General features: G+C 36.6%; 1 protein-coding gene across 13 annotated transcripts in view; it reads left to right on the top strand.

Annotated features, from left to right (window-relative positions):
* The window catches only part of HMBOX1 (homeobox containing 1), a 287,753-nt gene that overhangs the window by 218,970 nt on the left and 54,184 nt on the right, over positions 1 to 14,599 (top strand). For all 13 annotated transcript variants that reach the window (XM_058288066.2, XM_058288059.2, XM_058288069.2 and 10 more), the window contains exon 6: positions 2,796 to 2,949. In XM_058288066.2, the coding sequence (XP_058144049.1) occupies positions 2,796 to 2,949 (154 nt within the window). The remainder of the gene's footprint in view (positions 1 to 2,795; positions 2,950 to 14,599) is intronic.

The raw sequence follows: 14,599 nt of genomic DNA, 5'->3' as shown, positions 1-14,599 counted from the left end.
GATTTAGCATGACTACTGTTGAAAAAGATTTTGAATTTTTCTGCCTCATAAAATTATGAGTTGGCAAATTATCCGTTGTAATTCATTCCAATAAGATGTGAAGAATTCCCAAATAGGAATTTGATTGTCTAGAAAGAATTATGGCCTAAATGGAAATTAAATAACCAATAATTTATTTTGTTCTTGAGATTATTATGCCCAATAGTTAGAAATGTAATATAAAAATTAGAATTATAATTAATTTCTATTATATTTGAGTTATTATTTACATTTATAAATGTTATTATGTTATCTATTTTTTATAATTGATTATATTAAATCTAACCTGGCCTTGTACTCTCTTAAAATTTGTAATTTCTTTCAATCCATTCTTCTATTTATTTTACAATTTTACAACAAAGCGCTTTTTAACAGCTAAAAAAAAAAAGGCCATTGATTATACACTTTGGATAGATCATATGTAGTGAATATATTGCAATAGAACTGCTTATTAATAAACAAGTAAATGACTGCCCCAAAATAGCCAGAAATAGCAGCTATATACAGCATGGGAAACAGGCAGATTGAGAGGTGGGAAATTTTCTTGTTTGTATGTCTTTTTTTTGTCTATTGTTATTCCCGAAATAATGAAAATGCCGTAATAATGATTAAAGTGATGAGCACACAACTGTGTGAGTATACCAAATACCGTTGATTGTACACTTTATTGTATGCTTTATTAATATGTATCAATAAAATTGATTTGTTTAAAAAAAAATAGGACCCTGAAAAGGGATGAAATAAAAGATTACACAACATTAAAAAAAGTTTAAGATTGCAAAATGCACCATAAATAAAGATAAAAGATAAATGACAAACTGGAAACATTTTGTCATCTATATTGAGCAACTTGATGCAGTTTCTACACACTGATAAGGATAAGATGAGTAACCAAAAAGAAAAAGGTACAAAGGTATGAATATACAGAAATGGTATTTAATGGTCAACAAACTGGAAAAGATCTTCATTCTTATAGTGAAATCTCTATGTTAAAGGATGACTTTTTTGTCTGCCAAATGTATAAATATGAGTAATGAGTAATATTCATAATACTCTGTGTTGGGGGATATGAGGAAATAAGCAGTTCAAAATGGTTGTGGTGGTTTTGTATTAATCTACTGTTGTGTAATAAGTTACCCCACAATTGAGCAGCTTAATACAACAAACATTTATTATTTCCCAGTTTCTGTAGGTCAGAAATCTGGCTGTGACTTAGCTGGAGGTTTCTGGCTCAGTCTCACATAAGGCTACAATCGAGCTGTCAGCCAGAGATGCAGTTTGGGGTCAGGCGATTCAGTTCCTTACTGCCTGTGGGCCAGATCCATCAGTTGTCACCTTGCCATAAGCTGTTGTAGTGTCCTCACAGCCAAGGCCGCTGCCTCGTGTCTTTGGTAATCTAATCCCACAAGTGGCATGCCATCCCACTTTTCGTAGGCTGTTGGCCTACAGAGGAGCCTGGTACGGAATGGAAGCCTGTACTAGGTTTGCACCCCAGGTATGGGGTCCTGAGGGACTTCTTGGAGACTGCTGCCCCATGGCTGCACTAGCCCTGCTTGTCTGGGCCTTGCTTCCCCATCAGGTGGGTTCTGCAGTTCACGTGGCATCTGCTGGGCAGGAATATCCAGGTTGGCTCTTAGACTCAAATGCCAGGCACCTGGGTTGGGCCGGCAGGAGCAGATGGAGACTGGGTGGGCATCTTTCACTCCATGGCTTGTTTGAAATTCTTTACAGCATCAAGTCTAGGGTAGTCAGACTTCATATTTGGCAGTGACTTCATCCAGGAGACGTGTGCAGAAACTGCTGCGCTTCCTATGACCAAGCCTCAGAAGTCATATATTACCTTTTTCCTTGTTTGTTTGTTTTGTCATTGTGGAAACAACCAGACAAGATTCAAGGACCACGGACTACAGGAGGGCATGATTACCAGGAGATATGACTTATTATGAAAGGCCATTTTTGGAACCTATCACAGGAAGTTATGATAGTGAGAGATGAGGTTTGCTTGTTTTAAAGTGATAGTAAAGGTAATAAATATTGGCCTGATTCTGGATATATTTTGAAATTTTATTATATTCAAGAGATAATAGAAAATAGTATATTATCAACAAGAAATAGACCTCAGAGACATGATTTAGTTAAGAAACAAAATATAGCAAATATCTTTATGCTGCATTTGATTTTTTATGAAAGAATTTACAACAATTAGGATTATTTCCCATTTTTCTCCTACCTGCATGCATTCTTTAAGTGCTCTATTTTCTTAAACAACAAAAAATCCTCTTCCTGGTATTGAAAGGTTTGGAACATATAGGATATTTTGTTCAAAAGCATAAAAACTGTCAAATACAGGAATTTCAAGAGAGGGTTTTTCAGAATTTAAGTTGTCACTAGGCCAAAGACCATACTTCCCTATTCCTATTATGTGATAGATTTTGTGCTTTGTTTTGAAAAATGATGTAAAGTTAAAAGACATGAAAACTGGAAAAAAATGACATTTAAAAAATATTTTATTAATTATTAATGATTTTTATTTTATTAATATTTTAACTAATATTTTATTAAAGAGATTTTGCTTCAGAAATAATTCAAATTTTTATTTTGATTAAAAAAGATTTGTAATATAAATCTCAGATACACTGCACCAGCAAGTTTCAATGGAAGGGTAAAAGTTTGCTGTTCTTGATTTCATGATGTATTTTTCATATTAGCTTTAATGAATTGCAGTATACTTGCTAAAAATTTCTTGTTTATTTCAGGGGCTACCCTAAGTATGAGACCTGCTCCCATTCCGATAGAGGACCCAGAATGGAGACAAACACCTCCCCCAGTTTCTGCCACATCTGGCACCTTCCGACTAAGACGGGGCAGTCGATTTACCTGGAGAAAGGAATGCCTGGCTGTCATGGAAAGGTACATTTCTCATTTTTTCTATGAGAAGTCTCCTACAATCTAAATTTTGGATAGATTTAGACAACTTTCCTTTCAAACAGTTTCAGATCTAGGTTCCACCTCTGAAAGTATTATTGAAATCAAGTACGCTTTGAGAATTCATAAAGCTATAGTTATTATATCCATTTATTTTCCTTAAAATTTAACAGTGACCTCAGTAATTTATGAGATTTTAGAAGAAATGTTTTAGATCTTTCTATTTTAGAAAATCTATTTGAAGTATTTTTTTATTAAAAATATTGAATAATTGTATAGGGGGTTAAGACTAAACCCCCTTTAAATAAAGGAGTATGAGCTAAATTAGTTTAGTTCCAAAGGACTTTTGGTGTCATGTCTAAAACTCACTACCAAAAAGGTTATGAGGTTCTCTCCTATTTTCATCTAAGAGTTTTATGGTTTAGCTATTATGTTTAACTTCATTTTTTTACAAGTGGATATTCACTTTTCCCAGCACCATTTTTTGAAGAGACCATTGTTTCCTGAATTAATGTACTTGCCCCCTTGTCAAAAGTCAGTTGGCCATAGATGTGTGGGTTTATTTCTAAACTCTTGATTCTATTCCATTTGTCTATATGTCTGTGACAATACCACAACATTTTTATTTCTGTGGCTTTGTTGCAAGTTTTGAAATCAACAAGTGTGAGATCACCAGCTTTGTTCATCCTTTGCAATATTGATTTAGCTACTTGGGGCTCCTTGCAATTTAATTTGAGAGCTGGCTTTTCAATTTCTGCAAAACATGCTACTGGGGATTTGGTGGGTGTTACTTCGAATCTGTTGATCACTTTGGTAGGATTGGATCTTGATAATGTTAAGTCTTCCTACCCATGATAACGTGGGATATCTTGCCATGCTTAGTACTGTTTTAATTTCTTTCAGCAGTGTTTTATAGTTTTCAGTGTACAAGTCTTTCACCTCTGAGCTTAAATTTATTCCTAGGTATTGTGTTCTTTTAGGAGTATTTAGAATGCAAACTTTTTAACTTCCATATCAGGAAATTCTTTGATGGTGTATAGAAACAACTAATTTTTTAGTTTATTATGGTTTTGGTTTGCATTTTCCTGGTGACTAATGATGTTGAATGTCTTTTCATAAGCTGATTAGCTGTTTGTACATATTCTTTAGTAAAATATCATTTCACATCCTTTGCCTGTTTTTTAAGTGGATATAGTGTTTTTTTAATCATTGAACTCAAGAACGAAGAGTACTTTATATATTCTAGATCCAAGTACTTTATTTGATATATGATTTGCATATATCGCCCATTCTGTAGGTTATCTTTTTACTTTCTTGATTTTGTTCTTTGAAACACAAAAGTTTTCCATTTTTATCTGTTTATTCAGTTTATTTTTTCTTTGATTGCACTTTTGGTATCATATCTAGGAAGACTTTTCCTAACCCAAGGTCACCAGAATTTACATCTTTGTTTTCTTCTAAGAGTTTTATTCTTTTAGCTCTTAAATTTAGGTTTTTTATCCATTTTGAGTAAATATATTTATATGGTATGAGGTAGAGAGCCAAATTTATTCTTCTGCATGTGTATATCCATTTGTCATACCACCATTTGTTGAAAAACCTGTTCCTTTCCCATTGCTTATTCTTGGCACCTGTCAAAAATCAATAAACTGTAAATGTGAACATTTATTTCTGGACTCTCAGTTCTATTCCATTGATTTATATGCCTGTCCTTACAACAGTATCACACTATTTTGATTATAGTAGCATTGTAGTAAGTTTTAAAATTGAGAAGTTTAAGTCTTCTATTCTGTCCTTCTTTTTCCAAGTTTGTTTTGACTACTCAGGATCCTTTGTACTTCCATATGAATTTTAGGATTAGCCTGACAGTTTCTCCAAAGAAGGCAATTGAAAGTTTGTAGGGAAACTTTGTAATCTTAAATTTGAATTAAAAATAAGATGAATTCATGCTATCTTTTCCCTTGGGAGTGAGGACTTTCCTGTCTCTGCCTACTGAAAAATCATATAGACAATGATCAACCTGGTAGAAATTAGCAGCCCTGGGGCCCAATTTGTAGGCATAAGTACCATTTCCCACTAAAAGGAACCAGTGCTCCTTGAAGAAATGTCTGACTCCAGGTCTGGGGCAGGAAATATACAGATGAGACTAGGCATCTTGTTCCAGAAAGCAAGAAAACTGTTTCAGGTACTGCGGTTTTAACAGAAGGACTCAGGGATGGAGCGGGTCTAGCTTAGTGGTTGAGCGCCTGCTTCGCATGTTCGAGGTTCTGGGTTTAATCCCCGGTACCTCCTTAAGAATAAATAAGTAACATGATTATATATATAAAAATATATATATATAAAATGATAGCACTACAAATTGTTATAGAGTCAACATGTTAAACTGTGTTACATTATCAACTATGCTAAAAAGTCCTTGTGTATTTAATGATTTAAAAAAAATCATTGGTCACATGAGGAAAATGTTAGAGAAATCAACCTAATATTTTGCAAAGCTATACTGGGAAAGAACTGATAATTTATCTGCCTTCATATATGAACTTTACTTCAGGGTAACCAAAAAGTTTTCTCAAAGGAAGGAGTCCAGCTAATACATGAAAAAAGAATAATTTAATTAGAATAACATCATTTTGCAAACCCTTAATGAAATATTAATAATGGATCTGGAATTATCATTAATAACATCCTGAAAAGTCAGACAGCCAGACATTATATATCTCTTGAAGTATATGCATACCACCATCAGTGCAGTACTCTACCCAAAGAAATTGAAGCTGAATCAGATCAGGCCTTTAGATCTAACTATAAATTTACAGGGAATGTGGAACAAAGTTCTGTTAAATACCATCTTGAGGGTGCAATCAACAAATTTTATAATGTAAGAGACTCTAAAGGACCAAGAATTCAGTTTTTTTCAGTAAATACACTGTTAAGGCTTAAATCAAGAAGGAGAGGGGATTTAAAAATCGAGAGACTTCAAGAGACACATCAACCAGTTGCAGTGTGATATGATAGGAGCCTGATTCATTCAACTCAAGTATTTATAACAAAACTCTTTTAGCTGAGGAACTTTGAACACTTAGTGAATAAATGATGATACTTGTTTCAGTTATGATAATGGTATCTTTGGTATGTTTGTAAAAATTAGAATTCTTATCTTTTAAAAATATAGACCGAAAGATGTAATAATATAATGAGATGATATGATGTCTGGAATTTGCTTCCTAATAACACAAGATGGGAAGGCAGAGCCAGGGTGGGGATAAATGCAAGTGTAGCAGTGAGTTGATGATTGTTGTAGTTTGTTGATGTTTACCTGGGGGTTCATGGTATGATTCTCCTCCTTTTTTAATGTATTTTTACATGCTAAAAGAAGTCCAGAATTTAATCAGAATCACCTGGAACCATGAGAAATGAAAGTCTATATATCACAGAAACACAACTATACATTGTTACCTAACCGTAGCCTTGACCTAACTAACATTTGAGTGTCACTGCGGTAGAACCCAAGAATACAGCGGTGAGCAAAAGCATGAGAAGTTCCTGCTGATGTAGTTGATAATCAGTTTAGAGGAAGAGTATTAATCAAATACTCACACAAGTAAAGGTTAAACTGCAACTCTAAAAGAAGCGTGAAAGGAAAGGTATGTGGTGCTCTGATCTTCCAGTGTGGAGTGCGGTGAGAGTTGCTAACAGGTCACTAGGGGAGAGAAGCATTGCAGGTAGAGGAGAGCTGTAATTATCTAGATGCATTGTCCAGTATGGTAGCCACCAGCTGCGTGTGTCTATTTAAATTTAAATGAACTAAAATTAATAAATTTGAACTTAAGTTCCTCATTCGCAATGGCCACATTTCAGGTGCCCAGTAGTCACATGTGGCTACTGACTATAGATATGGATAGCACAGATGTGGAACATTTCTATCATTACAGAAAATTCTGTTGGACAGTACTGGTACAAAACAACTGTGTATCTCATCATCAACCAAAAAAAAATTGGTTGTATTTTGCCCCACGGTGAGTTTTTTCTCTGTAGGCATAATCTTCAGTCAAATAGAAATATGAATTAGAAAGAAAACATAAAGTCCATTGACATATTTTAGAGATTTTTTCTGTAAGACCATGACAGAAAAAGATAAATATTTCACTAATTCACTTATCGAAATTATTATACTTCTGAATCCTTTTCCATGCCTAGTCCTGCTTTTTTAAAGTATGAGAATTTGCTTGTTCATCATGAATAATGATTGTTCTTTTCCTCCAGTTAGCAACTTTTCATTGGATTCCTTCATTTACCTATTCATCAAACATTATATTCATACACTGCATTTGCTTGGTTTGTCTCTTGAATTTCTTAATTTGTAAGCTTTTTCATATATACACACACACACCACACCATACCACACCACACACACACACACACTTTTTCCCTGCTGTTCGTTCATTCAAGAGACCAAGTTATTTATCCTGTTGAATTTCCCACATTTTGGATTTGGTTGATCACATTCTCTTAGTGTCTCTTAAGGTAATTCCCTATCAATTTTCTGAAGACTGGTAGATATAGAATACTGATTAGATTCCAGTTCAGTTTCTTTTGGCAGTGGAATACTGGAAGTGGTATTTATTACATCACATAAAGAAGCACATAATGTGTTCATTCCATTTTTAGTAATTGTAAAATTAGTGAATTCAGTGCTAACATCCCGATCCATTTATTATAAAGTTCCCCATCAACCATCTAATAGCTCTAGGACATTGTTTCTTAACATTACATGCATATAGGGCACTTGAAAAAATACCATTTCAAGGCTTCACTCCTGACCAACGTCATCATAATCTCTGGGAATGGGGTTTAGGCAGAGGTATATTTGGAAAGTTCCCAAGTGATTCTAATGTACAGCCAGGATTAAGAACCACTGTTCTGGGAAAACGGACTTGGCCCAGTGGTTAGGGCATCAGTCTACCACATGGGAGGTCCGCGGTTCAAACCCCGGGCCTCCTTGACCCGTGTGCAGCTGGCCCATGTGCAGCGCTGATGCGCGCAAGGAGTGCCCTGCCACGCAGGGGTGTCCCTCACGTAGGGGAGCCCCACGCGCAAGGAGTGCACCCCGTAAGGAGAGCCACCCAGCGCGAAAGAAAAGTGCAGCCTGCCCGGGAATGGCGCCGGCCACACTTCCCGTGCCACTGAAGACAACAGAAGCGGACAAAGAAATAAGATGCAACAAATAGACACAGAGAACAGACAACTGGGGGAAATTAAATAAATAAATCTTAAAAAAAAAAAAAACCACTGTTCTGTCATCATTAATGATTGTTCCCTAGATCAGCTTATTCATAAGGTGCTACAAAATGGTTATATTCCAATTTTTTATTTGCCATTAGAGTTCTTCTATAAAGAACTTTCTCTTATCAACTCTTAACTAACCTGAAATAAACTCCCTCACAGACTTGTGGAGAGACTATAAATAGCATATAAATCATTTGTAATAATAATAATTATGCAACTGAATAGTAAATGCTATAATGAAAATGGGTAACTAAGATTATGGGAGCATGAGATGCAAACAAGTAAAGGAAAGAGTCAAGATGACTTTAGCAAAGTTGTAATATTTGGGCTGCATCTTGACAGATGATAAGTAGGGGTCAGAAAATCAGAGAAAGGACATTATTATTAAGATATTAAGAAGTTCTTTTTGTAACAAAACATATGCACCTCTATTTGATTATGAAGGACAGAGTAACTATGCATGCTATAATAAAAAATGTAGCATACTTAATTACACCATAAGCTTTGGTGTTCAGTCTTCATTATATAGTCATCTTTACCTGATCACATTGGTCCGATAGATAATATTAATGGAAGTAGGGAAGATAGATAAGAAGTCAGTCAATGAATTATTATTTGATCACATACTAGATGCCTAGAACCAGGGGGAAAGACATGTAAGTCACAGTGCCTAAATGGCTAACATTTCAATAGAATTTGCAGTTTTTAAAGTGTCTTCATATTTAATTATCTTATTTAATCTTCACAATTCTGTACTGTAGGTATTTTATTATGTGTATAAGAGCCTCAGGGAAAGAAAATGACTAGCCCTTTTGCAAACGTGATTGGAGGAGAGGAGAGATGGAGATTAGCTCAGAAGCTGTTAAGGGTAGTCTATGCATGAGTGAAGAGGGCCTAAATATAGAGTGATAGCAAAAGAACAGAAGTGGGTAGACGGTAATAGATACCAGAATTTTTTTAAAAGAAAAAACAACCTAACTTAATTATAGATTGAATGTTGGAAAGACAGCAGGAAATGTAAAAGATAGCTTATGCCGTTGGTCAAAAAGCATTCATCTGGAAGACTATCTGTCCCATTAGAGATTGTACGACCTTGGCAAAACATTCATCCTCTCTGGATGACAATTGCCATATTTAAAAGCAATTAAGTATCAAGATATCGTAAAATGAGAATGGGCTTCAGAATCCTGCAGGCTTGGATTTAGTTTTGTTTCTGTTTTTTTTCCTGTGGCGTTGCATCATCCTTTTTTTTTTTTTTGGTGCATCACTCTGCCGGCAGGGCCTGTGCCTTACCACGCAGGCCTGCCATGCCTTTTTTCTTTTCTTTTTTTATCAGGAGGTCCAGGGCTCAATTGCTTGAGCCACAGCCACTTCCCTGGATTTAGTTTTAGCTTCACCTTATGTTTGACATTTGAGAATTTCCGTAAATGGGGATGGTTATTAGGAGAAGAGTTAGGAGAAATATGTGAGCTAATGTATGTAAAGTACCTGGTAAAATGCCTGCCTCATAACCAGTGTTGGTCAGATATTAGTTCTTTTTCCATCTAGCTTCCTTCCAATTAGAGCCTTGACAGTGACATTACTTCAAGATTTCTATGCTAGGGAAGCAGACTTGGCCCAATGGATAGGGCGTCCGCCTACCACATAGGAAGTCCACGGTTCAAACCCTGGGCCCCCTGACCTATGTGGAGCTGGCCCACACGCAGTGCTGATGCGCACAAGGCGTGCCCTGCCACGCAGGGGTGTCCCCCACATAGGGGAGCCCACGCACAAGGAGTGTGCCCCGTAGGGAGAGCCGCCCAGCGGAAAAGAAAGCGCAGCCTGCCCAGGAATGGCGCCGCACACATGGAGAGCTGATGCAGCAAGATGACACAACAAAAAGAGACACAGATTCCCAGTGCCACTGATAAGGATAGAAGTGGTTACAGAAGAACACACAGCAAATGGACACAGAGAGCAGACAATGGGGTTGGGGGGTGGGAAGAGGAGAGAAATAAATGAAAAATAAATCTTTAAAAAAAAAAAGATTTCTATGCTAGGAGATTTCAGTGGCTTTAGAAATGGAGATTTAGGAGTCACTGCCATTTCAGGTACACCTAGTTAAAGGAATGAACTCTGGTTAAATTCCTCTCTCTGCTTACATTGTTCCTACATTTGTTCAGCTAAATGGATGGAGAAAAGCTGAAAACTCTGCTGACTGATCTCATTTTAAATTCATGACCATGAACCTCAAGTGGGTCTTTTAATTCTGCCAGACAATCATACTCCATCTCCCTAGTTCATTCACTTTCCCACTCCTAAATGATTGTTTCACACTTCCTTTTTTTCAAAACTCCCATCCTCATCCCTTCATGATGGCCTTCCTTCCTATTGCAATGAGAAATGTAAAACTCTCGGAGGAGAATGTCCAAACTGCCTTAGCACCTGCTAGTGTGTACACATACACTCTTGTTTTTCTACCCAAAGGACTTCATTGAGATATATTTTTTCCCCTGGCACTTATATTGGTGCCTGACTTACAGTAGGTGCTCATTATGTATTTCTTTCCCTTTCCCCCTTCTCTGAATTCATTGCATTGTCTATTCTACTTATTTGACTTTTAAAATATTCAGTTTAAGAAACATTTATTGTTACAAAGGACCACATATTGTATGATTCCATTTATGTGAGATATCCAGAATTGGCAAAGCTAGAGATAGGAAGCAGTTTAGAGCTTACCTAGAGCTGGGGTGGGGGTGAGGGGTAAGGATATTAAAGGGTGATGGCTAATGAATGTTTCTTTCTATGTGATGAAAATGTTTAAAATTGATTGTGGAATGGTTGCACAGCTCTGTGAGTATCCTGAAAAACACTGAATTATGCACTTTAAATGTGTGAATTTTATGATGCATGAATTATATCTCAAAGCTGTTTTTTAAATTTATTTAGTACCTATTAGAAGTTTCACATATATGATCTCATTTAATCCTCACACAGTCCTAAGCAGGAGCTACTAGATTATCCTTTTTCTAATGAGATAACCAAGACTCAAAGAAATTGAATAACTTTCTAAGGTCACAAACCTATTAATTTGCCAGCCACATATAAAACTTTAGAAGTGCTCATCATAGATTAGTGGTCTCCTTATTAACTAAGAAGTATGTTAATAGCTTTCATTTGAGTACACACCAATAGCTCTTTTTTTGAAGGAGGTACCAGGGATTGAACCTAGGACCTTGTGCATGGGGAGCAGGTGCTTCAAATCACAGCTCCACCAATAGCTTTTTTTTAAAAATCTCCCCCCACCCCTTTGTGGCTTTTTGTGTGCTGACTGCTCTCTGTGTCCATTCGCTGTGCGTTTTTCTGTGTCTGTACTTATTTTATTTCCCTTCCCACCTTGCAGCTTGCTTGCTGTCTGCTCTGTGTCCATTCGCTGCACACTCCTGTGTTCCTGCTTGTCTCCCTCTTTTGTTGCGTCACCTTGCTGAGGTGGCTCTCTGTGGCTCCTGTGGGCGGAGCGGCACCTGCCGGGGGTGAGCCTGCCTTCGCAGAGACGCCCCAGGACGCAAACCCAGGCCTCTCGTGTGGTCGGCAGGAGCCTAACTGATGCAGCCACAGCCGCTTCCCCACCAATAGCTTGTGATATAGGGACTTGCCCTTTGTTAACTCTAGAGTCTGATGTCACTAGATTAACGTGTTACAGCCTTCTATTTACCTAAGAGCATATGCAGATTGTAACTGGAGAAGTAAGAAGGGCAAAACAATTGATCATTGTTGAAGCTGGGTAATAGATATTTAGGGGTTCATTGGTATATTATACTTGTGTACATTTGAAGTTTTCCATAATAAAAAGTTTTTTGTTGTTGTTTAAAGAGGACTTAGCTAGGTTTTAATAGATTAAAATAGAATTAGATAATTAAAAAATATTTATTCATTCAATCATGTATTTATCAAGCATCTGCTATGTGCTAGCAATGAGCTAGGCTTAACTCCAGTAGTTTACATATTAGTAATGGGAAAAATACATTATATTGTAGATATACAGGTCTGGAAATCTGTAATTCAAGTAATGTAACAATCAAATGTGATTTTTATTCAGCAAACCTAACTGTCCCTCTTCATTCATTCAAGAAAGTGCTTATTAAGTATGAGGCAAAGTGCTGGGGATAGAGTAGATACTATTTTAGGGTTAAGGATGATAAGTCTAATAGACCTGAGAAGTCTTTAGAGCCTATGGTCAGAAGTTTGGGAGGTTTTATGACTGAGAAGCAAAGCCTCTAAATAAACTCTCTCTTTATTAATCTTCAATGATTTGGGCTGGCTGGGTATTCCTTTAGCTTTGGAAACAAGTTTGGCTCTGGAACATTAGGTTGTATGACTGGAACACAAAAGAGAAGACCTAGCTATTGCTCTTATTCTGGTTTCATGGGGAAAAGGTAAGAAAGAACCCTTCAGAGCTGCTTTTAAGTCATTCAGCAAGATAGAAAAAGAGGCAAAGATTTGGAAAAAACTTTGACTAGATACAGAAGTAAATGTGAGAATACCCAGCTGTGACAGGTAAAAGCAATAGTATATAATGGTTAAGAGTACCAGTTTTGGACCCAAATTTATAATTCTTTAATATGAACCAACAGTCTGGAGCACACTGGAGGACATTGTATGTTGTGGCTTGAATGACTGCTGTAGGCCCACTGAAGATGAGAAAACCTGAATAGGGCAAACCAGTGCAGCCTGGCCCTCTGTCTTGTCTGGGCTCAACACCCTTCCCCCTCCCAGACTAACTTTACTGTGAAATCCTACCACATGGCCACTCATCCGAACCCTGGAGGTTCTGCTCCTGATTCCTTAACCTCTGCTAGGACACAAAAGTGAGAGCATCCTGCCCCACAGGGTCACTGCACAGCCCTACTTCAGTGTTTTGAAGTAGTCTCCTAAATACTTATTTTAAGCTAAATTCTTTGTTGCACTTTCAAGGTTTTTTTTATATGTATATAGTCATCAATTTAAAAACAAAATCTGAACAACATACATGAAGAATATAATATTTAAACTCTCAGCGCTCTCTTATCATTTATAATGGGATTTTTATTATAAATTTTATTATCGGGGTTTTTCTTTTCAATTGGATTTTCTTTTGGGTTGAGAGTGTCTTTTATTTTAGCTTTGAAATAAAGAGGTAATGTTTTTAAATGAGAAAAAAAAGTATACACCATGATCAAGTAGAATTTATCCCTAGTATGCAAGGTGGTTCAATATAAAGGAAAATTAATCACAATACCCACATTAATAAAATGAAGGGAAAAAACACATGATCATCTCAATCAATTTGACAAAATACAGCACCTTTTTTTGTTTTTTATTTTTTTTTGAGGTACCAGGGCTGGGGACTGAACTCAGTACCTCATATGTGGGAAGCCAGCACTCAGCCACCACAGAACCACATCGGCTCCCCTGACTTGTTTTTTTTTTTTTTCATTTGCTTGTTTCTTGTTGTTTTGTTGGTTTGTTTTCAGGAGGCACCAGGAACTGAACCTGGGCTTCCCAAATGGGAAACAGGTGCTCAACCACTTGAGCCTCATCTGCTCCCACGGCATCATTTTTGATGTAAAACAGAACACTGAAATAGAAGGAAACTTCCCCAGCATGCATGAAGGCATATATGAAAACCCACAGCTACCATCCTACCTAATGGTGAAAGACTAAAAGCTTTCCCTCCAAGATCAGGAACAAGACAAGGATGCCCACTTTCACCACTGTTATTCAACATTTGTATTAGAAGTTCTAGCCAGAGCAGTTAGGCAAGGAAAAGAAATAAAAGACATCCAAATTGGAAAGAAAGTAGTAAAACTTTCCCTATTTTCAGATGATATATGATCCTATATTCAGAAAATCCTGAGAAATCCACAAAAAGCTCCTAGAACTAATAAATGAATTTGGCAAAGGGTACAAGACTAACACCCAAAAATCGGTAGTGTTTCTGTACACAAGCAAAAAACAATCAGAACAAAACATCAAGGGAAAATTCCATTCACAATTGCAACTAAAACAATCAGATATCTAGGAATATATCTAGCCAAGCATGTAAAGGACTTATAGACAGAATACTACAAAACATTGCTAAAAGAAATTAAAGAAGACCGAAATAAATGGTAGGATATTCCATTTTCATGAATAAGAAAACTTAAGATGTCAATACTACCCAAAGTAATTTATAGAGTCAATGCATCCCCAAATAAAATTCTAAAAACCTCCTTTGCAGGGAAGCAGACTTGGCTTAATGGATAGAGCGTCCACCTACCACATGGGAGGTCCATGGTTCAAACCCAGAACCTCCTTCACCCGTGTGAAGCTGGCCCATGCGCATTACTGA

The sequence above is a fragment of the Dasypus novemcinctus genome, chromosome 25 (genome assembly GCF_030445035.2).
Source record: "Dasypus novemcinctus isolate mDasNov1 chromosome 25, mDasNov1.1.hap2, whole genome shotgun sequence".
NCBI lineage: Eukaryota > Metazoa > Chordata > Mammalia > Cingulata > Dasypodidae > Dasypus > Dasypus novemcinctus.
Note: the sequence above shows the minus strand (reverse complement) of the source record. Positions and strands in the feature narration are given on the sequence as shown.